The following is a 25,549-nucleotide window of genomic DNA, read 5'->3' as shown; positions in this document are numbered from 1 at the left end:
GAATCTAATGAGCTCTTATGATGAGACTATCTCGAGGGAAGAGAGAACAGGATCTGCACTCTGATCACATTAATTTGGTGCCTAAAATTGTGTTTAACTTGCATTAGAGTATCATGTACTCGGGTTATATGTAATATGATATGCTATATACATGGGTTTGGTAAATAAAAGGCTCCGTCTATTCCTTTTAACCAAATGCCAGGGAACTTTTGATGAGCCAAGCACAGTCACACAGCCCAAATTCTACTTCACTGAGATTAATGAGTATTACAGTATTCAGAATGAACTAAACCAGATTTCCCACATCCCCAGTCCTAGAAATCACATTCTTCAACTGGGGACAGAGTAAAAGTTTTAATGTTATTCAGTTCAAAACAAAACAAAACAAAAAATGCGTGCAACAGTAGCTTTCCCCTAATGTGAATAGCTGCTTCAATTAACAAAACATATACAAGCCACTATTTATAGCAAAACATTTTTATTCTAAATAATCCATTTTCAGATCACAAAACTGTAAGTAGAGTCTTAAGCAGGTTTGAATGTATCGCCTCATTTGCAGATACTGAACAATCTGCATGTATGTGTTATTCAGATAAAGAATTCTGCTTGAACATGTTCATGATGAGTCAGACTAACATAGACGTCAGTGGGTTGTGCCGGGGAGGGGAACATATGTGGGCAGGGAATCTTAGCAACTTGAGCATATCAAACACTCTGTGAAAAAGCTAATTGAGAGGTAAAAACAAATTAACTGCTATGGAGAAGGACAATCTCCCTGAGAGAGAGCGCCAGCAGTAAGGTTCAGTGGTTCATTTAGTGGGAGTCACTGCTGGGACGTAATACAGCTCTGGCCCGCGGACTTTCCCTGCTGACTGCCCACCTGGCAATTCTCTGGGCACCTTCTCGGATGTCGGCGCTGCACAGGGAGAGCCTTTCTCATTACAACACGCTCTGCATGGGAGCCAATGCCAGCACCAATTGCTTTTCCCCTAGTTTGCTACCAAAGCTGTTTTTCTGTTCAGCACGTGGAGAAAGAGAAGATTGGATCTTCCAGAGCACAAAGATGTACATGTGGCTGCAGAAGCCTGTCAGCAAAAGAGCCTCTGGGAAGAAGAGAGAGAGAGAGAGAGAGAGAGAGAGAGAGAGAGAGAGAGAGAGAGAGAGAGAGAGCGCGAGCGAGCGCGAGAGAGAGCAGGAGGTGGGTCAACTCAGTGGCCGCTGCTGGTTGCTATCAGTCAAGAGGTTGGAAGGCACACATCGCACTCTTCTGAGTCTCACAGGGCCTCAGTTTCTTTACCTGTAAAATGGGTAGCCCAACTAGTCTAATAGTGTATACTCTACATAGGAGGATTAATTGTCTCTGTCACGTTTTGTCGATCTTTTAAGGACAGTTCTCAAGACCATAATGATGAATACTCTGTTACTCGAATTATAACTTTGGTTCAAATGCAGGCATGGTTGGCACATTTTACTTCTCATGTTTAAGGCATATCTTAGTTCTTTCCCATTGTTTACTCAAATAATTGGTGAAATAGAGCTTCTTGTAGGCTATAAACATGTATTTTGGGGGAAACAGTCAAATAGGAAAGAGAGAAATCAAGAATCTCTCCATGAAACAAGGGCACAATATAAGAACAGAGTAAAAAAACAAGAGGTCACACACACACACACACACACACACACACACACACACACAAACAAACAAACAAACAAAAAAACACAAAAAAACCCCACAATTGTTCTCTGGACATTTAATTACACTGATCTAATTCTAGGCATTAAATTGATCCATGGAGATCTAAATGCATAAATAAGCTTATTAATGCAAATAAATAAGCTCAGAGAGCTTTAAACTTGCTTAAGTGACCACAGAAAAAGGATGTAGATCTTAGAAATATCTTTTAGGTTGGTCTTAACAGTAAAACCCCTTAAAAAGACACATCATTTCTATGTTTCATGTCTCATTTTTGGAATTACATGGTATAATATAACGCCAAGTTTTAAAGGACAGTGTGCAGACGTTGATTCCCATTGTGGGAAGTCTTTGGACTTTTTTGTTGTGGTGGTTTGTTTTTGTACAACAAAACTGGTACAGTTTGAGGTGTTCTTGTGCTGTTGATACAGGGGATCCGAGTGCTCAGAGCACAGGAAGGGCCAAGGGATACCGTAAATAAAAGTCAGCATCTTCCCTATCAATTAAATTAGCTCATTAAAAAAGTAGAAACAAGCTGATAAGATACAATGATGGAAATTTGGCACAAGGCTAAGAAGACTGACACATTAGCTTTGCCTTCAAATAATCACAGTATTGGGTATAGAGAGACAAAGGAAACTTTCTGTGTATAGGTCACTACAAAATTCTTGTGGTTTACTTTATTATTGTAAATAAACACCCACTTTCAGGCTGACTCTAAAGGGAGCTTCCATTGTTGCCTGGCCTGGACCCATCCCCAAATTTCACAAGCTTTAGGTGCCACAGAAACTGGATCTGTCTCCACTGGCAGTACGTGGAAGGCACCCCAGAGAGCATCAGTAACTGCTTGTGTGAAAGAACACTCATTCCAGTGAAAAGTCATCCTGCACCCACCTTCCGCTTCCCCTATGCCTTTCCTTCCTACTCACACTTCACTGGCTCATCAATCCTTCTACACAATCATCCACCTTACCACTTGCTCTCCCTCCCACCATTCCCTACTGATTTGCTAATACCCTTTCCCATCAATCCTTTCCATCCTGCTCTCTTGGGCTAACGTTGCTGACAGCATCTCTGTGGGGGTGAAGAGGAGGAGGAGGAGATGGCTGCAAAGCACGGGACCAGAAAGGCAGAAGTCAGTGAGCCATAGCAACAGCAGATGTTCTCATAGGGGCTAGGGGTATTGGCAGCAGTAGGGGATACAGAGTGAGAGGATGCTAGGAAACTAAGAGAGTGCATGGCACACCTGTTGCCTGAAGAGCTTGCCACAGTGTAGCACACAGAGAGTGCAACCATTGAAGGCAAAGACATTGGGAATTCTCAGCATAAAAAGATTTTGAGATGCAGTAGCCAGAGAATATACTAGAATGTCACCACCAACAATACAGACAAGAGTATACATTGTGCATGCAGCAGCATAAGTGGCTATATAGGGATAATAGGATTACAGTCAATAGACTTTTATCCTGAAATTCCTCCAAATTGTGTTTAGAATTAAGAAAATCTAAAGCAAAGAACATCAAAAAAAACCAAGGACTTTCCCACAATGGGAATCAATGTCCACACACTGTCCTTTAAAACTTGAGATTATATTATACCATGTAATTCCAAAATGAGACATGAGACATGGAAATAATATGTCCTTTTATTTAAGAGGGTCTACTGTTAAGACCAACCTAAAAGATATTTTATTTTTGGTTGTGAGCCTAGCTTTTAATGGCTGAGCCATCTCTCCAGCCCACCCACCCCCCACTGCCTTTGTTGTTTTGTTTTGTTTTGTTTTGTTGTTTTTTGAGACAGGGTTTCTCTGTATAGCTTTGAACTTTCCTGGAACTCACTTTCTAACCCAGGCTGGCCTCAAACTCACAGAGACCCACCTGCTTCTGCCTCCCTAGTGCTGGGACTTTTAAAATATCTTTTAGGGCCGGAGAGTGGTAGTGGTGGCGCATGCCTTTAATCCCAGCTCTTGGGAGGCAGAGGCAGGTGGAACAGCTCAGTAGAGATGAGGAAGCATCATCTAGAGTATGAAAACTGCCCCAAATCTGAACGCCCTGCACCCAGTCCCTAGGGAGGACCAGTCAGTGTTCTAGATTCAGTTGGTTGTCTTTGATTTTATTTGTGTACAGTTATATGCTATATATTGAATGTATCCCCTGTACCCATTGTCCCCATTGTTCAACCCCTTCCATTTAGCTGCTGTGTATCTTAATTATCTCACTTCTAATTTTGATTTTTATATACATGCATAATTATTTGTGACTATACAAGATCTAGGAATCACAAGTGGGAGAAAGCACATACTATTTGTCTTTCTGAACCTGACTTCTTAGATTAATCTAGAGTTTTATCCATTTTCCTGCAAATGACACTCCTTCATTCTTCTTTATGATGGGAGCTGTTATACTCCTAGACCACACTTCATTATTGCTCCTCCACCGACGGACACCTGGGTTGGTTTCACAGTTTAGCTGATACACATAGTGCTGCAGTAAGCCTGAGTGTGATACCTTGATGTGGAGTCTTTGGGGTAAATGCCAAGGAGCGCCAGGCCTGCGATAAGATGGAATCTTCATGTGGTTTTCATTTGTATTGATCTGACAGCTAGTAATGTGGTTGTTCTTTGTGTCTTTTGGTTATTTGTACTTCCTCTTTCAAGAACTTTCTACTCATTTAATTAGTCCATTGACTGGGTTGTTTGTGGGTGTCTTTTTTAAAAATTAGTTTTTAAGTTGTTCATATATTCTATATACTAATTCTCTGTTGGATGTATAATAAACAAAGATTTTTCTGCTGTGTGTAATATATTTTGAAATATATTAGGAAGTTTTTTGCCTATGGTTTCTTTCTTCTTAAAATTGCTTTGGGAGTCAGGTGTGGTACTGCGCACCTTTAATCCCAGAACTCAGGAGGCAAAGGTAGGTGGATCTTTGTGAGTTTAAGGCCAGCCTTGCCTACAGAGCAAGTTCCAAGTTCCAGGACAGTGAGGGCTGTTACACAGAGAAACCCTATCTTGAAAAACAAAAACAAAACACACACACACACACACACACACACACACACACACACACACACACACAGACGATTGCTTTGGGTATTCAGGGTATTGTGGAATTGTTACTTGTATTGTTGCCCTTTGGTTGCCTCAAAGCATGTCTTTGAAATTTTGATACCAATTACATTGAATCTGTGGGTGAGTTGGGGGTATTGTGAATGTTTTAAAGACATGTATTCTTCTAATCAATAAATAGATTACTCTCCCCATTCATATTTTCATCTTTAATTTTTCATCAATGTTTTCTCATTGTCAGCATATGTAGTTATTTCACCTCTTTGGTTAAATTTTCTAATCATTTTGCTTTTTAGGATGCTATTGCAAAAAGGATTGTTTTCTAATTTCTTTGTTGGCTCTTTCATTGTTAGTATAAAGAAATGCCCATGTTTTTGTATCATGAATATGTACTGAATTCATTGGTTAGTCCCAAAGATTTTTCTTGGATTCTTTGGGGTTTTCTATATTTTATGACCACAACATTTATAAACAGAGTTAATTTTCCTTTTCCTTTCTAATTTAGTTTCAATTTATCTCTTCCTTGGTCTAATTGCTCTGACTAGTATGTCTAGTGAAGTATCAAATAGAAGTGGTGAGAGTTAGTCTCCATTTCCTGGCATCAGATCTTGAGACATTTTGAAATCTACTCATTTGTTAGGTTAATCCTTCACTGTGTTGTGGTAAGCATTGAAGTTTATTTTGTTGAGTGGCTTGAATCATAAGTGGATACTGAATGTTGTCAAGATTTTCTGTATCTTTTGAGATATCAGGTGCCTTTTATCTCTTATTCTGTTATAACAGATTATATACACGTGGTAATAGATTGATTTCATATGTTGCCATCATGAAACTCAGGAATAACTATTATTTAGTTATAATTTATGATCTTTTGTGCCCTGTTGAGTTTGACTTGTGTGTGTTAATCAGATTATTGTCATGTACAGTCCTATACCATCTTGTATTCTCTTCTCTGCACTGCCTTCATCATATCTTGATATCAAAATCATGCTGATCTCCTAACATGAGTTTAAAATGCCCTCTCTTTTAGGTTTGGAAGAGTTTTAGGAAGAGTGATGTCAATTATTCTCTAACTGTTTAGAGAAGTTCATCTGTGAAGATATTGCTTGCTTTTTCTTTGTTCAGAGGCCTTTGGTTGCTAACACCATCTCCTTACTTGTTGCTTGTGTGTTCAGCTTTCTAGTTTTCCTGATTCAGTTTTAGTAGGTTGCATATTTATAAAATAGCTATTTTCTCTAAGTCATCCAATTGGCTGGTGCCTTATTGTTTCTAATAGGCCCTTATGACCCTTTTTGTTTCTGAGGCAACTGTGGCCATCTTCTGTTCATGGCATAGCTACATTGTTATCATGAGCTTGCAGGAACTATAGTTGCCTGCAATGGGCCTGTTGAAGACTGGACCTCTCAACAGTCAATCACGGATGGGGGAGGAGCTCATGAGGCCCTACCCTCCCATGCTGAACTATTAGCAACTGTAGGAAGTTGGGGAATGTGGAGTCATTATCTTTAGATGTGTACCCACTGGTGAGTGTTGTGAGATAATGTTTTTGTACATTAGGAATATGTGTCATTGCCAAGGCACATGGTTTAATAAAGAGCTGAATGGCCAGTATCTATGCAAGAGATGATAGGTGGAATTTCCAGGGAGAGAGAGGAAAGGGAAAAAGAATCTAGGAGTGGGTATTATGCTAGTGAGACACGGAGCAATTTGGAAATAAGGCACAGAAGAGAGGTAACTGAGGCATGTGGCAAAACAGACTAATAAAAGCAGGTTAATTAAGGTATAAAAGATAGTTGGGGAAAAGCCTAAACCAAAGAGCAAGCTTTCATAATTAATATTATGTCTCCATGTCATTATTGGGGAGCTGGCAGTCTCAAAGGAAAGTCTGACTACATTTGAAAAGCTTGCTACAGGTGAGCCCAGCAAGTTCTGTTGGATAGTTCCATACCCATGTTCATGCAGAAGGCCCTGGCTTGGTGGGTCACAAAACAACATGAAAAGACATGAACGTGAGAAAGAGAGCTGTGGGAAAGGAGGAGTGGAAGTGATGGGAAAAGGGAAAAAAGAGAGCATGGGGTAAAGATAATCAGAATGTATTATATCCATGCAAGGAATTTTCAAAGAAAAATATAATTAAATAAAAACTGGGTAGGTCTGGGATGTAGCTCAGTAGTGGAGTGCTTCTGGCACAGGCAAGGTCTGGGGTTCATGCCTCAGTACAGGAAAAACAAACAAACAAAAAGAAATGAAACCCAGATTTAATTCCCTGAAAAGATGAACAATTAACAAATCCTTAAGGGAACTGAGGGGAAAAAGGAAGAATCCTCAAATAAATAACATCAGAGATGAGAGTGGATATGCTGCCCTTAGTGCTTAGTTGTTGTTGGTTCTTAAGTTTGTGTTGTGTCTTCTGTGTAACAAAGGGATAGAAATAAGCAAATAAAAGGATTAAAAGGCTCATCACCATGTTCATTTTTATCAGACATTTTTCTAAGACCAAAGTGAATGAAAAAGAGGGGAGGAAAATTGTTAGTCAGAGGAGTCCAAAAGACTGACCAAAATGTTGTCATTAGTTTTTGCCCAGAATGACCCTGTTTCTGAAGACACCATACACTTCTGACAGAGGAAAGACTCACTGGGAAGATGCTCCTCTGAGGACTAGCTCTTTTGTATAGGTAGAGTTTATGCAAGCCACCAAGGGAGAAACACAACCAGTAGTCTTACCCAGCTGTAATACATATGAACAGGAACAATAACTAGAATGGCAAGATAATCCTGAAAGTTGCAACAGTGACACTCATATACTGGGGGTAACCAATTGCTCTCTATTTTGATATAAGGCCTGCTCAAGTGGAGGAAATTCATGTCTGGTACCATAACACTACCCTACTATCCATGGCTGGTGAGGCTATCGACCCCAGAATAGAACTCATTACTGCCACTTCATTAAACCCATATAATTTCTCACTGCATTCTAAATGTTTGTCCTTATACCTACAAGTCAGTGTAGCTATAACCCCTCATAAGAGAAGCTTCTGTTTGGGGATTATTATTTTAAGGTGTATGACTTTTGTTCGCGATGCATTTGTTTACCTCTGTGAAGCTGTGCTACCGTGCCTGTACATGATACATAATATCATATGTATGTAGGATGAGGCACCACTCGTGTTTGAGGAACTACTGGCAGTTGATGGCTGCTTTGGACAGATACATTCTTCAGTGGTATAGTCCCTGGCCTGTCCCAATCAATGAACCAACCCTTAACTCAAGTCCTTATTACTGTCATTTATGAGTTTCTATTGTGCATGCACTCTGATTGGTCAGTTTCAAGTCATAACAAGTCGTTATTGAAAACAAACCTTGAAAGAAATGTATTATAGCACACTCATAGAGAACTCACACCACACACACACACACACACACACACACACACACACATACACACACACACACTATACAGTAATAACTGAAAGAACAGGCAACAGTAAAATGTAATCAAATAATATGAAAGAAACAGTTATCAGTTATCTTTTTTATAAGATCAGTTCAGTGTTTATAAATGCTTTTTAATAAGGGCTGTATTTAACCTCTGGCTCTCAAAATACCTGACAGTTTAACTGTTGTTCACATGCTGTTAGAAGTCAGCCTTAGGACACTAAACCAGTTCCCCTCAAATCAATAGGAGTCCTCAGATGGTCTCCAGATAACTATCTAGCCAAACCTGGAAACTACTACCCTCAGCAGCCAACAAGTTGAGCTGATATTCACAGCTATTGGGATTTAGAAGTAAAACGTATGCCTTGAGACAAACTCAGTGTTTCAAATGGGGAAACTGAATAGACTCGGAGCAGAAGGATATGATGCCAAGTCTTCCTGTGGTGGGGCGTGGGGTGGGGTCAAAGTAGCAGAATGTATGACACAGATGGGAGAGAATTCTGGATAGGGTAACTAACCATTCTGGTGTGCTGGATACAGCACTATCAGTGCTAAAGCCAAAAAGTCTACACCACACCAGTGAAGGCACTGGGTATTTATTTAGATGATTTTAATAGCCTCGTGCAGATTGTAGTTCATGTATTAGATAGCACAGCAGGTACTTACAATATTACACAACATTTTCCCTTTGCTTATAAATTTCCTATTTGCTGGTGTGGAAAGAATTTTGAAGCATGCTGAAAGGGAGAATATGTGAGAGTAACAGTTCAGAGTCTGCAATTAAAATTTTACTGTCAAGCTAATATGTTAATATGATAGAAATTCTTCAGAATTAACAATGAATTTATGAGGAAAACAAGTTCTGTTTCCCAGTGACACTGCAGCCAATACAAAAGTGGATTAAAAGGAGTGGGCACAGATGTCATTAAGGTGACCCAAATCCCTTGCCTGCTTTATCTCTTAGTCGATAGCAAGTGTTTTTACAGAATGGTCCACAACCAAGCCAAACCCCAAAAAGAACACTATCACTGTATTGTGGGACCCTTGTCTTTGATGCCTTTAGATGCCACTTCCCAAATCCTTTGCTGACTGGCACAAAAAATGTGTTTAAAATTGAGTCACATTTCCCAAAAGGTCAATTTTTAATGGTAACATTCTCATTTAAAATGAATCATGGGAATATCACCACAAGCTCTCATACTCTTTAAAATGATGTTTGTAGCTAAAACTGCACATGAAGGATAAAGTGCAAGATGAAGGATGAGCAGAAGTCAACTACAAATATTATCAGATCCCCATAAAAATGATGAAAAAGCTGTGGAATTCTCCAAACTATACTCTTTACCTAGAAAGGCTCACACTCTGAGTAGTGCGGATCTCTCTAATCAGAGGTCTTTGAGATGCAAACTATGGAAGTTACAGAACTATATTAACTTGACAGAGGCAACATGCTATTCTACTATGAATATAAAAACCTTTGCATTCCCTAAGCTTTCAGCCAGACGGGTTATTCTTTTTCTCACCTAACACTGTAATAGCAGAGCAACCTAGGACATTTAGCCATCTTGTCCTGACAGATAACCAATTCACCTTTCCCCTCCTCAGTATATTCTTAAGTATTGATTTTGCCAAGTGAACTCAGACATGTGTCACACTTATCCAATACATATCTTTTTCCCTGGAAATGTAGTTTGAACATCAATCAGTCACCCAGCCTTTTCACCTCTGATTCTTATTGTCACTGTCTGTCAACTCTTGAACCTTGGCCATTTTACAAATGCATTGTTTTTAGAAAATGAAATGTGCACAGTATTTTATTTCTTCGAGAAATATGCAAATGTTCACTCACTGAAGTTCTTCATTAAATTTACTTTTCTGTACTGAATGCTAAGTTTTATAAACTCCCATTTCAAAGACACGTAATTATTTCCTTTTAAGACTTATTTTCTGGATAGTATTCTTATCCCTTACAGGTCAAGCTGTTGAGGACAAGCTGAGACATTCAACCGAGAACCAGTGTTACATGGGTCTTCCGTCTCTGCCTGGATGCAGTGAGAGTCACAGAGTGACACCCACCTTGAGCTGCAGACCTCCTGGGAACATGGTGTTTGCTGGAAGGCTCCTAATGTGTTGGCAGACATAAGAGGAGAACTGCTCCTGCTCAGCCTGTAATTGGGGGCCAAGCTTAGCGAGGTGACCTCTGTTGCTTTTGATAGCTGTCTGCAATTCATCAATCAGCATGCTCACCTGAAGGGGTTAAATTATAAGACTTGTTAACAGGAAGTAATTGTTGATGTCACACCTATTAGATTTTTGAGTACCTAGCCTGATAGGAGAAAATGACTTCAACTCAAGAATTTAAGTATGGCTCTATCCTCAGGTAAAGAGAATATATAAGAGATAAACATATCTATCTCCATTATCCACTTTTTGTTAGTAGAAAACAAGTGTATGTGTGTGTGTGTGTGTGTGTGTGTGTGTGTGTGTGTGTGTCTTTATTTTGGTGTTATGGAATAAGTATCCATTTAAAATTGCTGAATGAAAACTAACTTTGGGCATAAAAAAGAACACAGAGATCTAAGAACTTTGCAAAATACTTAAACTGCTAGCAGGCCCAATATGGTCATACTTAAGAAAGATGTAGGCTGTGTGACATCAACCTTGTCTACATAATAAATTCCAGGACAACCAGGGCTACATAAGACCCTGTTTCAATAAAAGGCAAAAAAACAAAAAAACAAAAACAAACAAACAAAAAAAAAACAGAGAGGAAGAAAATAAACAAAATACTTAACAAAATAAAATTTTCCTTGGACCTTGAAAATCGTTGTTCTGTAACCTATTACAATATTTCAGTTTACTGTATATGCCTTTTTTAGACAATTTTACTTTACTATATATTAAAGTAAAATGTCAATCCTTATATTAAATTCACTAAGATTTTGTAGACCTTTAAAATATATTTTCTGCCTAGACAGCATTATAAATACACATAAAATAAAGCATAGAACTTTTCTAGAAATAAAAAAAACTAGAACAGACATATCTTTGATGTTTATATTTCTAGACTCCTAACCAGTGAGTTAGGAAAGATATACTCCTTTATTATTGATGAGATATACTGAGAACTGAGGAATAACAAGTGAATGTCATAATTATATAGTTTGCTAACTAAAAATGTCTCTACTTCTTTGACTCCTCATTGGTTCTGTCCTTTGGGAAAGTGTCCAGAACCAGTAGAGCTAGTTTATATGGTAGTTCTATTTTTAGTTTCTGGAGAAACTTATGTTTCCATAGTGTATGGACTAGTTTATATAGCCATTCATGACAAATAAGAATCCCCTTTCTCCATTTCCGCCCCAGTATCTGTCACCACTGTTTTCCTAATGTGAGCTACTCTGACTGGGGGGAGCTACTGTAATTTGCATATCCCCAACTAAAAATGTTGCAAACTGGTTGAAAATATTTGTTAACCATTTATGTTTCTTCTTTTGGAAACTATCTTCTAATTAATTCAGCCATCTATTTATGAGAAGTTTGGGGGGTTTTTTTTTGTTTTTTTTTTTTTTTTTTTTTTTTTTAGTTATTTATAGATTCCAGAACTAGCCAAGGTTTGCTCCCATTCTGCAGACTGTTTCTCACTGATAGTTTCCTTTGCAATGTTGAAGCTTTTAGTATCATGTGATCCTATTTGTCAATTATATGTTTGTTTCCTGTGCTATTAGAGTCTTTTCCAGAAAGTTCTTAACTTTTGTTGTAGTTTGAATATTTGGCCCCCATAAGCTCATGGGGAGTGGCACTATTAGGTGGTATAGCTTTGTTGGAGTAGGTCTGGCCTTGTTGGAAAAAGTGTGTCACTATGAGGGTGGGCTTTAAGATTTCATATGTGCTCAAGCCATGCCCAGTATCTCAGTTCACTTCCTGTTGATTTTGGATCAAGATGTAGAATTTTCAGCTCCTTCTCCAGCACCTTGTCAGCCTGGCAGGCCACCATACTCCCAGTTGCCAACGGACTAAGCCTCTGAAACTGTAAGCCACCACCTCAATTAAATGTTTTCCTTCATAAGAGTTGCCATGGTCATGATGTCTCTTCATAGCAATAGAAACCCTAACTAAGACAATGGGTATATTGTTGTTGCTTTCTTTTTTAACATTTTCTTGGTCTATCTTTCTCATGTTTACCCCTGCATTGTAGATAAAATTTCTATTCACTGCATAATTCTACATCTCACCTAAATGTCCGCAAATAAAATGGGCATTCCTTCCTAAGAGTATCCCATGTCTTACACATTAACCTCTTAGTAGCTGAAAATACAGTATTTCACCCAGCATACTGCAATTCTCATAGTAAGTCTAAAATTTCTATCCCTTCTTCAGAGAGTTTAAAAAATTACCCCTTAACAAGTTTATACTTATAATCACATGATTTAAGTATTTATTTTTCTACTTTACCTACTAATTTTCTGTGTGTGTGTGTGTGTTTATATACACATGTTTGCTTGGCAATATAACTGTATATAATATATGAATACATATTTGTATATATATCCATATGTATATTTGATATATATATGAGAGACATTAATTACATTTTAAATTTTCTAAGATGTTTACAAGCACTATATTCATATAAACAAGCTACTTTACAATAATCCATGTATTTCTGAAAAGACATATTCAAACAGCTGAAAGAAAAAAGGAAGCCTGTTAACTGAGAATATTTTCCCCAACAAAATTAGCCCTCAATACTAAAGAAGAAATACAGTATTTCCCAGATGAAGGGAAATTGAGTGAATTCACTATAACCTGACCAGTTCTATAAGGAACACTTGGGGACTCTTGTACTAGAGACGAAAAAATGGGGCTGGGCATGGTGGTGCATGTCTTTAATCCCAGCACTCTGGAGGCAGAGGCAGGTGGATCTCTGTAAGTTTGAGGCCAGTCTAGTCTCCATACTGAGTTCTAGGACAGCCAGTGCTACACAGAGATGCCCAACTCAAAAAGGAAAAGAAAAAAAAGGAAAAAAGGAAAGAAGAAGGGAAGAAAAAAGGGAAAGGAAAGGAAAGGAAAGGAAAGGAAAAGAAAGGAAAAGAAAGGAAAGGAAAGGAAAGGAAGGGAAAGGATGGCAACTGCCATTATTAAAAACTACAAACATGCGCTGCTGGGAGGCGGTGGCACACACCTTTAACCCCAGCACTCGGGAGGTAAAGCCAGGTGATCTCTGTGAGTTTGAGGCCAGCCTGATCTATAAAGCAAGATCCAGGACAGGCACCAAGAACTACACAGAGAAACCCTGTCTCAAAAAACAAAAAACAAATCGACAACAAGAACAACAACAACAGCAAAAAAACCCCAAAAAAACCAAAAAAACAAAACCAAAAAAATTGCAAACACACAAAACTCACTTAAGAAGCAGACACATGATACAGAAAGAAAAATCAACTAAAACAAAGCATGTTAGAAAACCACTATATCATAAAAAAATAAAAGGCATAGAAAATGACAAAAATGTATAAAGTAAGCAGACTAATATATTGACAAGTACAAATTTATGATTATCATTAACTTTGAATGTAAATGTATTAAATTCCCAATAAAAAGATGGACTGAACCCTCCCCTAACTCCTGGTATGGACAGGAATACTCAGACTATGAATATTTGGAACAAACTTTCTGCCTCCCTACACATCCCTCAGCACCAACAGTTTACAGGTTCCAGAATCTGAGCACTAGGCACACTGTCACCTTCTCCTCAGCCCCCAGAACCAATGGGGAGGGGGTACCTGGACCTTGGAGTCTGGCCCACACTTCCACAGTTCCCCTAGTGTCTAGCACTGACAGGTAAGTAGGACCCAGGCCCTTAGCCCCTGGACCACACTTCCACTCAACCAAGAAACTCCAGATGCAAAAATTCAAGTCCAGAAACAAACATAATTTGAAAAATCCAAGGTAACAAGTCTCCTTCACAAAGTGCTAATCACATGATAATGGACCCCAATGATAAAGTTCTGTAAAATCTTCCTGGGAAAGAATTAAAAAGAATGATTGACTATGTTTAAACAACTCAAAGAGGACATGAATATACTTAGAACAAAAAACCAGATGAATAAAATAAGAAAGTCAACACAAAATATGAAAATAAAATTCAATAGAGAATTATGTAAGAATAATTGTAAGACAAATTGCTAAATGATCTTATTAATAGTAATAATAAAGGAGCCAGATATTGAGGTGAAAGCTGGAAGATCAGAGAAACAGAACAAGTCACAGCCAAGCTCACCTTACCAACTCCTCAGTCTCCAGAGAGAGCTACTTCCTGTATACTCATGTCTATATACCTTTCTGTGTCCTGCCATCTTACTTCCTCTCTCCACCAAGCTACATAATTTTCTCTTTCTGCCCAACTCTATCACTTCCTGTTTGTCTGTACAGACCTCCAGAACTCTGCGGTTAACTAGCACTGGGATTAAAGGCATGTGCCACCACACCTGGCTCTGTTCCCAGTATGGCCTTGAACTCACAGATGAATCTCTGCCTCCTGAGTGCTAGGATAAAAGACATATGCTACCACTGCCTGACCCCTATATTTAATATAGTGGCTAACTTTTTCCTCTGATTCCTAGATAAGCTTATTTGGGGTACACAAATAAAATATCACCACAAATAACCAAACTAAAATGATGTTACAAATGAAAACCTCTGCATAGGTGGAGAGGGTAGAGGGGATGGGAGGAGAGAGGACAGGGGAATCCATGGCTGATATGTAAAATTAAATTAAATTATAAAATTGAAAAAAGAAATGAAAATCTCAATAAACCAAATAAAACCCTAAATGGAAAGCCTCATCAACAGAATGGGTCAAGTGGAAAACAGAGTATCAAGGCTGGAAGACTAGGTAGAGAGACTGGGACACTCAGTAAGGGTCAGTGGTAAATTTACAACATTCAACCTGATGTAAGACCCCATTGCTGAAGACAACACTTACTCATGTAATCAAACATGGAGAAGTCAAGCTGGTGCACAATTAGAAGCTTCAGCCATACTGACTGGAGTTCATGGTGCTGGAAGGTAATTTGCATGCTACCAGTAGAGAAAGATAATCATCAATATCAGCAGGTTACAAACTATAACCTACAATAGTAACCTGCCTGCAAGGTATACAGGTGTGGCATAAGTGTTATGGGAGTAAATAATCATTTTTTAAATTGGGTTAAGGTCCACTCAATGAGATGGAACCTATATCTGACACTGTCGACATGGCCAAGAACATAAGACTAGGTAGATTATGCTCCTACAAGAAAACCTACTATTATTATTATAATAAAGGAACATAGAAAAAAAGACTCCTTATGACATACTGCTATACCGATAGGTCAATGCATTGTTGGCCCTTATTCAAGAAGCTTCTTCTTGCAGTAGATGGTAATTAACATAGAGAACCACAACTGTGCAACATACAGAGATTGAGAGACACCTTGTTGTTTTTAAGTGTTTGGTTGATTTGGTTTTAGGTTATTTTTGAAAAGAGATAGAGATAGAACATGGAATTTGGTTGGTAGGGAGGTGTGAAGGAACTGGGAGGAGGTGGATAAGGGAAAGCATGATCAAAATATAGTGTAAGAAACAAAATTTAAATAAAAAATATGTGAGGAGGATATGGGAGAATTCTGAAACACTATGAAAAGCCTTAACCTTTGGATTACAGGCATAGAATAAGGAGAAGAATATTGCATCAAAGACATAGAAAATATTTTTGATAAAATCATAGAATATTTTCCAAACATACAGAAAAATGTCTACTCAAGAACAGCAAGTTTAAAGAACAACAAATAAAGATAAGAAAAGAAATACCCGACAATATATCATTCAAATATGGAATAAAGGAAGGGTATTTACAAAAAAGAAAGAGTATCAAAAAGCTGCACAAAGAAATGGGAAATCACTTACAAAGGTAGGCTGATCAAATTAATACCTGGTCATTTTACAGAAACTTTTAAAGCCAAAAGGGCCTCATAAAGTGCTAACAAATAAAAACCACCTGTTAAAGTTGAAGAAGAAATAAAAGTCTTCCATGATAAAAACAGACTAAAGGATTATGACCACTAAACCAACTCTACAGAGGCCACTGGAAGGAATACTTCAGTCTGAAGAGAGGGATGATGATGCCTAAGAGGCCACAGGGAAATCAAAAGCAGTATAAGAACAGTTGACTGAAAGAAGTCTAATGAAATACTGCATGCTCAGCAAAATGACAAGAATCAATGCACACTTTTCAGTAATACTCTGAATGTTTGCAGTCTTGATTTCACAATATGATGATACAGAGTAGCAGACCGAGAAAACATGTCTGTCTTTCTTCTGCCTCCAAGAAACATGCCTCAATAACACTGGTAGACACCATCATAGAGGAAAGGGGTAGAAAAGGGTATTCCAAGCAAATGGGACTAGGAAACAAATTGGTGCAGCTATAAAACTTACAGAGTACATAAACTTATAAAAATGAAACAATCTTGAAGAAATAAGGAAGGAATTTTTAAAAATTTGAAGAAGAAAGTTCAAAATAAAAAGACTGGTTAAATACACAAAAAATAAAAATAAAATGAGCTGTATGCTGCCTACAAGAAACTTCACCAATAAAAATATATATAGATGAAGAATGAAGGGCTGGAAAAAGATATATCACAAGAAAATGATTTGCTTTGGTCAATGACACGTGAGCAGAGAAGTATCAGGTGGCACTTTGTGTGTCAGTTTGTACGTACATGTGTGTGTGTTTATGAAATGTAGGTACATGTGTGTGGGAATGTATGTGAAGACCAGACAAGAGTTCACCCTCAAGTGAGCCTCCTCGGGAGTCATCCATCCTGCTGTTCCTGAGCCAGAAACTCTCATTGTGACCCAAGGTTCACTGATTCTGTTAGGCTGACTGATCTTAGAGCCCCAGGGATCCACCTGCCTCACCAGCTCAGCACTTGGATTACAATGCCGTCATGAAAGGCTTTTTACTGTGTGTGTTGAGGAACAAACTCAGGTTCCCTCCTCTCACAAGGCAAGCAGGCACTTCCCCACTGAGCTATTTCCCCAACATTGCCAAACCTTTTTTTCCAAAGCTGGAGGAATTATAGTACCTGAGTTAAAAACATTCCACAAAGTTCTGCATAATTCTCTCCCTCTCCTCCTGCCTTTGTCATCCACCATTATCCCTGTTTGTTGTTCTAGACAAGCTTCCCTTCTACTTCCACCTCTCTCTCTCAAACTCTGTCTCAATTTAACCAAAAATGCATTAATATTCTATTTTCTATTAAAGCTTTTCAACCATGTATAACTCATTAGTAATGGACAGCACTTATTGACAGTGAAGGTCTGTGCCAATTCCTATTAAGTATTCATAAATAAGCCCTCATGGCTAACTACAGGAACTTGGATACAAGTTAAAAATCCCAGGCATACAAGGCAGTGGAGAGTCTTGGAAGAGTTATGAGAGGAGCCTCAACAGAGGAAAACAGAATAATTTAATGTGAAAAAGAAGATGTGGGAAGGAAAAGAAAACAAAGGAAGAAAATGGTTAGGGAAAAATAATAAAGGAAGAAAGAAAATGAAGACGATATTGTTCTTAAGCTAAAAATCTCATGGGAGGATCGTCTAAGGAACCCTTCCATCTAGAATGGATTTCTGCACTATACACAATACAATTCGCTCTATTAAGTTGTGACCTTTTAAAAAATTGAAATTATTCAGTGTAAGACGGTGCTTCTGCCTTATCTTGTTCATGTTTTATCCTACACAGTATTAGCCTCAAAGTGATAGAGGATACCAACTGACATACTAAAGCCAAACACCAAACAACCCAGGTGGCCTGTTCTGGTTACTTGATGAAATCAAAGTACAAGAACAAGAGCCCTAAACACAAGGGCTCTCTGGAAAGTACAGCAGCTCTCTGAATCTATTCCCAAGATCATGTGATTTAGGAAGACAGGATTTTATGTAGCATTTAATGTTTGGATCGTGTAATGTACCTTTCTGGCAAACCCTGCTCTCTTTAGTTGGCCACATGGTAGAAGAAGCCACTAGCACAAAACCAAAGGAGAAAGAAGGAAGATCCCAGACTTTGATTTAGGACATTGTTATGCATGACTGGTTGCACTGTCACAATCCATACCCTTTAACTGATAAGGGATTTCATGTGACATCAGAAATCAACCAACCATACAATTGTTGATGTCATTTGCTCTCTAAAGAACTATTGGTTAAAATCTTAAATTTTTCATTGGCAATAAAGTCTTTCTCCTTTCAAAATGTTTCTCTATTACTTTTTTACTGCCTCCATTGGATTATCTGTCAATGTGTGTGAGCCACAATGACACAAATTATTAATTTTTTAATTCAAAACTAAAAAGTTATATATATGAGCAAAGATTAAATTGCATCTTAAGCAAAGGAGAGAATTAGTCAAAAGTCCTGCCAATGACATTTTGATAATACTTCCATTCAGCTCTGCTCAGACTTTGTTACTTTACATATTCATATGGCCTTTTATCTTCAAAGTGCTATGCTTTGTTCTCAGTTATTATGATAACATGTTGTCCTTAAAGACATACTATACACATGAACTAACTCACACTAAAATCAGGCAGATGATACAATATTATTGAATTATTTTACATAATATGATTTATTTCCAAATCAAAGATGTTGCTAAAAGGAGAAAAATGTTCTTTAAAAAATTCTTTATCATAAATCTTTTTCCCCTGCAAATCCTTTTTTCTCTCTACAAAAGCAATCTGAATGGGGTAAAAGAAGACAAAACTTGACCTTTTGTGATCCCAGCATTAATGGGTCTGTTCATAATTCAGTCTATGTGTGTGTGAGAGCATCCATGTGGAAACATAGAAGCCTGAGAGACATAAAACCTTTCCCTTTAAACATTATCTGACCCTATCGGTCCCATTCACAAAAGAAGGCTTACGCATGCATATGCTGAAAAAGCGCACCATCGCATTGTGCAGCAGAAAGCCTACTCGTTCCACTCCCCACGCTCCATGGCAATGGAGCACGGAAGTGACACTTGTACAGAACTGGGGAGTGTAACAAGTGAACAGAAGGTACCGGACAAAAATGAAATATTCTGCTGAGGAAACAAACCAAACTTCTGAAATAAAACAAGTGTGCACATCGCTAGAAATATGCACATGGGCTTTTACATAATCTGGAGGGATATTGGACCATGTCTCTATGATGCCTGCATTCAATTCTTGAATTTAAATAAGTTCTCAAGATGACTTGTAGTCAGCATAAGATATTAACCTCTTTATAATTTTTTATAGATCTTACATATTGAAGTTGTCTATTTGTGAGTGATACATTGTTAAATATTGCCTGTCTGCTGCCAGGAACAAGTCTAAAGAACTCCTGGTTTTGTAGTGGCTTTAGCTGTTGGGCTGAATTCTCTGTGGCTTTGAATCCATCCATGTTATTGAGAACTCTGGAGCACTTTGCGCAGAACTACCACTTGAAATCACATAGAATAGATGTTTCTATTCTAGAAATATGGCCTTCAAAGAAATATACAGGATGGTCTTAAAGCAAAGAAAGCCTTGCAAGCCCAACTTTCTAGATAGGTGTGGTAGCTCAAACTTGTAAGTACTTGGGAGTCTGAGGCAGGAGGATTGACATGGGTTTAGGACCTCTTTGAACTACGTAGTGAGTTCCAAGCCAGCCTGGAGATACAGTAGGAGAAAGAAAGGAGGGGCACTAGCAGATGGTTCAGCAAGCAAAAAGCACTTGCTACCAAGCCTCACAGTCAGCAGGTGATCACCAGGACCTACCTACTGTAAACCTGCAAGTTGTCTGACATTCACATGTACACCATGCAATAGCCTCCCTGCACCAACAAGCATATATATATATATATACATGAATATGTACATACATAAAAGACAAGTTTTCATCAGTAACATACTTTAAATGAGCCAGAAAAGGAACACAGATTTCAATGAGTACGTTTTAACCTTCCATTGTTTTGCCCACAAATACATTGTTTTCATAGGTTAAAAGGAGAACACAGTCTAGAAGGAGGAGGAGGAGGAGGAGGAGGAGGAGGAGGAAGGGGAGGAAGAGGAGGAAGAGGAGGAGGAGAAGGCCAGAAAATCAGGGGAGCTAGAAGAAAGCTAAGTGTCTCTGATTTGGTAGCTGAGCTACAGTGTAACTGCTGGAATCCTGACCTGTGTGGCACCTCTCACTGGACCACAGTGAAGACCAAATTGTCACACTTTCCTACAAGTTTCCCCAGATAGGAAGATCTACCTTGCTGTCTTATGTGATGGCTTTACAATTTGACACCCCATATACTGGTATGGGAAGACACCATTGAAAATGGAGGCATTTTAAATGTCTTCCCAGACAACCTATTTGGAGATGGGATGATGCAATGTCGTTGATAGGAACTGCATCCTCAGGCTGCTTTATAGATGTTCTTTACCGAACTCTAGTTATAGGAGTATAGCTCAATAAAGATCTGCTTGCCTTGTTCAGAACACTCTTACCAAGTTGGCACCAATGACCAGAGATACTAAGTCTCTCATACACCTGGGAGCAATGGCCAACTATGTCTCAAACACACATCAACAGCTTTGGCAAACTTTTCTTGTTTCCACAATGGTAGGGGTGCTTCTGCCCAGTCTTACTGTCATGAATAGTTAACCCAATGTTGGCATCTACTTTTCAGTCAATCTGGAATAACACTTTTAAACTGATAATAAATTACAAATTTGCAAAGAAAAGCTTGAAACTTTAGCATGCCATTGTATCAAAGTAGCCTTTGTAATTTATGGATAATTTTTATTTCCAGTTTTTGTGGGAAAGTATGTTGAATGAAAGCACATTTTAAAAGAAAAGTCCAGACAGCAGAACAGGAGCTAACTCTGAGAATTTTATGACATTTAATTGTGGTTTTAAAATAGACATAGAATTATATATTTGTAGAAACAAATAAACTGTGGTGCTAGAGATGCAGCTCAGTGGTGGAGCTCTTGCCTAGTGTGCACAAAGCCCTGGGTTTGAGCCCCAGCATCATCAAAATGAAGAAAGGAGAATGGAACTGAGAAAAAAAATGATTTCCTCCCTTCCCTTTTCCATTAGGATGTAACTTCTCTATATGTGTACGAACTGAAGCTAAAACTTGACTTCACTTTTGCTAACCTGAACACTGAAATCTACACATCTAAACCAATAGAATCATTTTCCAAGCAATCATTTTGCAATTATCCATGTGTTCAACTTTTTAAACAACAATTAAAAAAAAACATTCTGAGTTGCACCTGACAAATTAAATATGTAACTAATTAAAGTTGTATTGAAAAAATATTGATGCATATAGTGTTAAATAAAGACATAACTGCTATAAGAATGTGGATATGCATGTGTGAAAATATCCCAGTGAAATCCACTGCTTTACAGTTAACAAATAAGCTAATAAAAATACCAAATAAACTAATATTATCATGCTTTTGAGAAGAGATAATTATTAAATTCCCATTATACTTTATGTGTCTAAAATAATGATCATTTTCCTTGACCACTAAACTTCCAGTTTCAATGAAATTATATAACTTTACATAAAACAGCCAAAAGAAGACTACAGAGATGGATCTGTTGGGAGAGCACTTGTCATGCAGACAGGACAACCTAAGTTTGGATCCACTATCCATCCAGGTGTGATAGTACACATCAGTAATCTCAACACCCCTCCAGAGAGGCAAAAGGTGGAAGAAAGGGAACCCCTTGAAACCTGCAGGCTAACTGGTGTGTACAGCAGCAAACAGTAAAGGCTATGTCTTAGACAAGGCGGAAGGGGAGGACCAAGGTGAAGGTTACTCAGCTAACTTCCACACACATGTTATGGACATGTACATCCACCCCTACACTCACACAAACCTACAAACATGCACACACATACGATGATTAAAAATATACATCAAAGGGCAAACCTAATTATACTTAAGAAAACAATCTATCATTTAGATTAAAATCTCTCCAAATCTGGTTAAACATGTGTAAAACATGTAGAAGAATGTCTTAGCTGGGGTTTCTATTGCTGCGGTGAAATCTACGACCAAAAAGGCAAGTTGGGGAGAAAAGGATTTCTCCGACTTACACTTCCGGATTATAGGTCATCATTGTAAGAAATCAGAACAGGAACACAAGCAGGGCTGGAACCTGGAGGCAGGAGCTGATGCAGAGGCCACGGAGGGGAGTTGCTTACTGGTTTGCTCCTCATGGCTTGCTCAGCCTGCTTTCTTATAGAACCCAGGACCACCAGCCCAGGAATAGCACCACCCAGGAGGGGCTGGGCCCTTTCCCATTGGTCACTAACAGCTGGATCTCATAAAGGCATTTCCTCAACTGAGGCTCCTTCCTCTCTGATGACTTTAGCTTGTGTCAAGTTGACACACAAAACCAGCCAGTAGAAGGAATAATATTATTTTTCAATTTATAACTGGCAGCCTAGTCATTTACCCTGTAACTCTTCAGTGGAAGGAGCCAAAACTATAACTTAAATCTATAAAATGTTATTTGTTGCATTGGAGAAAATAGTCACAGTTATGTTTTTAAAAAATATTCACTAATAAGTATTCTAATCAATGCTCACAATGTCATCTTTAGTACTGAATATATATGTCCCTAATAGTACTACATTTTCACCTAAGAGTTGAATTCATGCAGAAAATTTGATACACCTTATTGGTCATCTGCTATGCTATGAAATATATAGTCAGAAAGGATGATACAGTCATTAAGATTAAAAAAATTCTAAAACCTTAAACTTTGGATAGATTACTTAGAACCAATGTTCAAGTTGGTTAAATTTATATAGAAAGTTTATTCTTTAAATGTATATATTTTCTTATCCTTTACATTGGTTATAGATTTATTCTTCACAGTGTAGTACACAGAGACTAGCAAATCCATGCCCACTTCTCTAAAAGATTAAATGCTTTTGCATTCCAGGAAGCGACATGAAAATCATTTTCCCCCTTTGTCTGGCACCAATTTTGTGTTATTATTTCATTTATGGAATACGCTGTCAACTTCCCAGCGTGGGCTTTGGAGAGGAGGCCTGATTTAATAGTTCTTCATTACAATATTGCCGGCAGAATCTGATGATTAGCTCGCTTAGGCTTGACATTTGTAAACTACGGCTTTCCCTTGATAGACGATCACTTCGCTAGCATTTCTAAAATCCAGAGCAAGGATTCTCTCCTTAGACATTAGTTAATACAAACACAATTTAGAGTTATCAAAGATTCAAAGACTCTTTACACTTCCTGATTCTGGAATGTTGTAAACCTCATTTTCATGTAGCATATAGCAACTTGAAAATTTTCTGGGGAAACATTCATGATTTTTCAGAAAATCATGATTGATTTGTTCTTCCAGGCATATATTATTTTTTAGGGTGCCTACACCAATAAAATAATTTCCGGTTTTGAACAGCTTTTTTTTTTTTTCTGGTCTCAGCTTTTAAGAATTAACAAGAGTTGATTTACTGTAATACTCCAGCCAAATTTTCAGTTAATTTCAAAATCACTGTACATTTTCATTTCAATATCATTAGCAGAATAAGTCCCGTACATCTTCTTGTGATTTCTGGTATTCCTCTGGTGTCATCGAAAGAATGGCCTTGTCTGTGATTTTCGATTTCTGATCATTCACCATCAAGTTCAACTAAAAGATATAAATATTCAACATGAACCTCTGACAATCAACAGCAACATTTATTCAAACAACTAATTTTTAATTAATGTTGATGTGTTTACATGAAAAAAACTCATTTAGATTAAGTAGAGAAATGATTTTTTAATAGTAAAAACACTTAACATACTGAATTTTTAACTTTCTTTTTAAAATATACAACTTGGAAAATCTAATGGGGAGGGAAAGTCTTGAGTTGACATTGCCAATTAGACATTAGACATTACCAATTAATCAATTAGACATTGGTTAAGATTTTTTAAAGCATTTACAACTTTCAAAATTAGGTTGAGCTCTTCCATCAAAAAAATTCAATGTAGGTAAGAGAATAAGGTGGCTGCCATTATGTTGGGATAAGAAGTCAAGGAGTACAACAAAAGTTTCATTCATACACTGAACTGTGCTGAAATTATTTCCAATATTTTATAACAGAAGATTGTGTCTCTATACAGCTCAGCAGTTACCTCCAACCAGCTCCATTTGTACACTGTTTCTACTATTTCTAGCCTTTGGTTTATAAAATTATGAATGTGACCTATTTCATATTATAAATAATCTTACGGAAATAAAATACTACTTTCATCAAAGGAAGATTAACTCACACAATAAGATTCATTCAACGGAACAGCACAATTAGAAACAAACAGAACAAGAGTTTGATAAAGAGCCCTCTGAAGTCAAATATTTAACAATACTTTTTGAGACAGGGACTCATTTTGTAGCTCTGGCTAGCCTGGAACTCACTTTGTAGACCAGGCTGGCCTCAAACTCACAGAGTTGTTACAGTTGATGACTTAAAAAAAGGTTTGTCAACAGGTTAGGTTTTATGGGAAGGTAAATGGGGTATTAGCAGTCCCTTATAGTAAGAAAAAGACAAGGTATAAGCAAATGAGCTATATTTCAATAAGAAGTAGGTGGTTAGACTGAATTTTTGCCAGCAAGTAGCAGTTTACCAAGTCCAAACTGATCTAGATTGAGAATCATTGGTTAAACTGTTATTTTTAATCATCACATAAAACTATTTTTACAATTACTCTCTCTAATGAATATTTGTTACTGTAATAATATAGCACAGAAGTGTAACACTCTAAAGATGTAAATATCAAGTCTTTGTATAGACAAAGTCTGATCTCACATCTCATTGATCATTTATCAGGAGAGTTCTCATCTCAGGTGATAAGGAGATAGAAGACAGACACTGGAGAATATCCTCAAACTCAACATTTTCTGTTATTCCTCAGTGCTGGGACTAGAACTCATCTACTCAGCTGTACCATCAGCCCTTGACTTTAGAAGACAGGATTTGTGCCTTGTTTCCCAGGCTGGTCTAGTATTCAGAATCCTTTTCCTTCCACATCCCAAAATATGGGATTATATGCATGTGTCCCATGCCAATGAAGTTTATTTATTCTCTAAAGCATTGAAAAAGAAATAAAGGAAGGAAGGAAGAGAGGGAGGGAGAGAAGGAGAGGAGGAAGGGAGGGAGGGAGGGAGGGAGGGAGGGAGGGAGAGAGAGAGAGAGAGAGAGAGAGAGAGAGAGAGAGAGAGAATATTCAGAACAGTTTGTCAGATTGTTTTAAGAGAAGTAAAACAAAACAAAAACA

The 25,549-nt window shown here is 37.8% G+C and overlaps 1 protein-coding gene across 1 annotated transcript in view; it reads right to left on the bottom strand.

Moving 5' to 3' along the window:
* The window catches only part of Dcdc1 (doublecortin domain containing 1), a 402,846-nt gene that overhangs the window by 212,746 nt on the left and 164,551 nt on the right, over positions 1–25,549 (bottom strand). Inside the window, exons 8-9 of the mRNA XM_036186665.1 lie at positions 23,826–23,918; positions 10,272–10,442 (exon numbers count right to left, since the gene is read on the bottom strand). Coding sequence (XP_036042558.1) covers positions 10,272–10,442; positions 23,826–23,918 — 264 coding nt within the window. The remainder of the gene's footprint in view (positions 1–10,271; positions 10,443–23,825; positions 23,919–25,549) is intronic.

The sequence above is a fragment of the Onychomys torridus genome, chromosome 4 (assembly GCF_903995425.1).
Source record: "Onychomys torridus chromosome 4, mOncTor1.1, whole genome shotgun sequence".
In the NCBI taxonomy this organism is placed as follows: Eukaryota; Metazoa; Chordata; class Mammalia; order Rodentia; family Cricetidae; genus Onychomys; species Onychomys torridus.
This window is presented reverse-complemented; position numbering and strand designations above follow the sequence as displayed.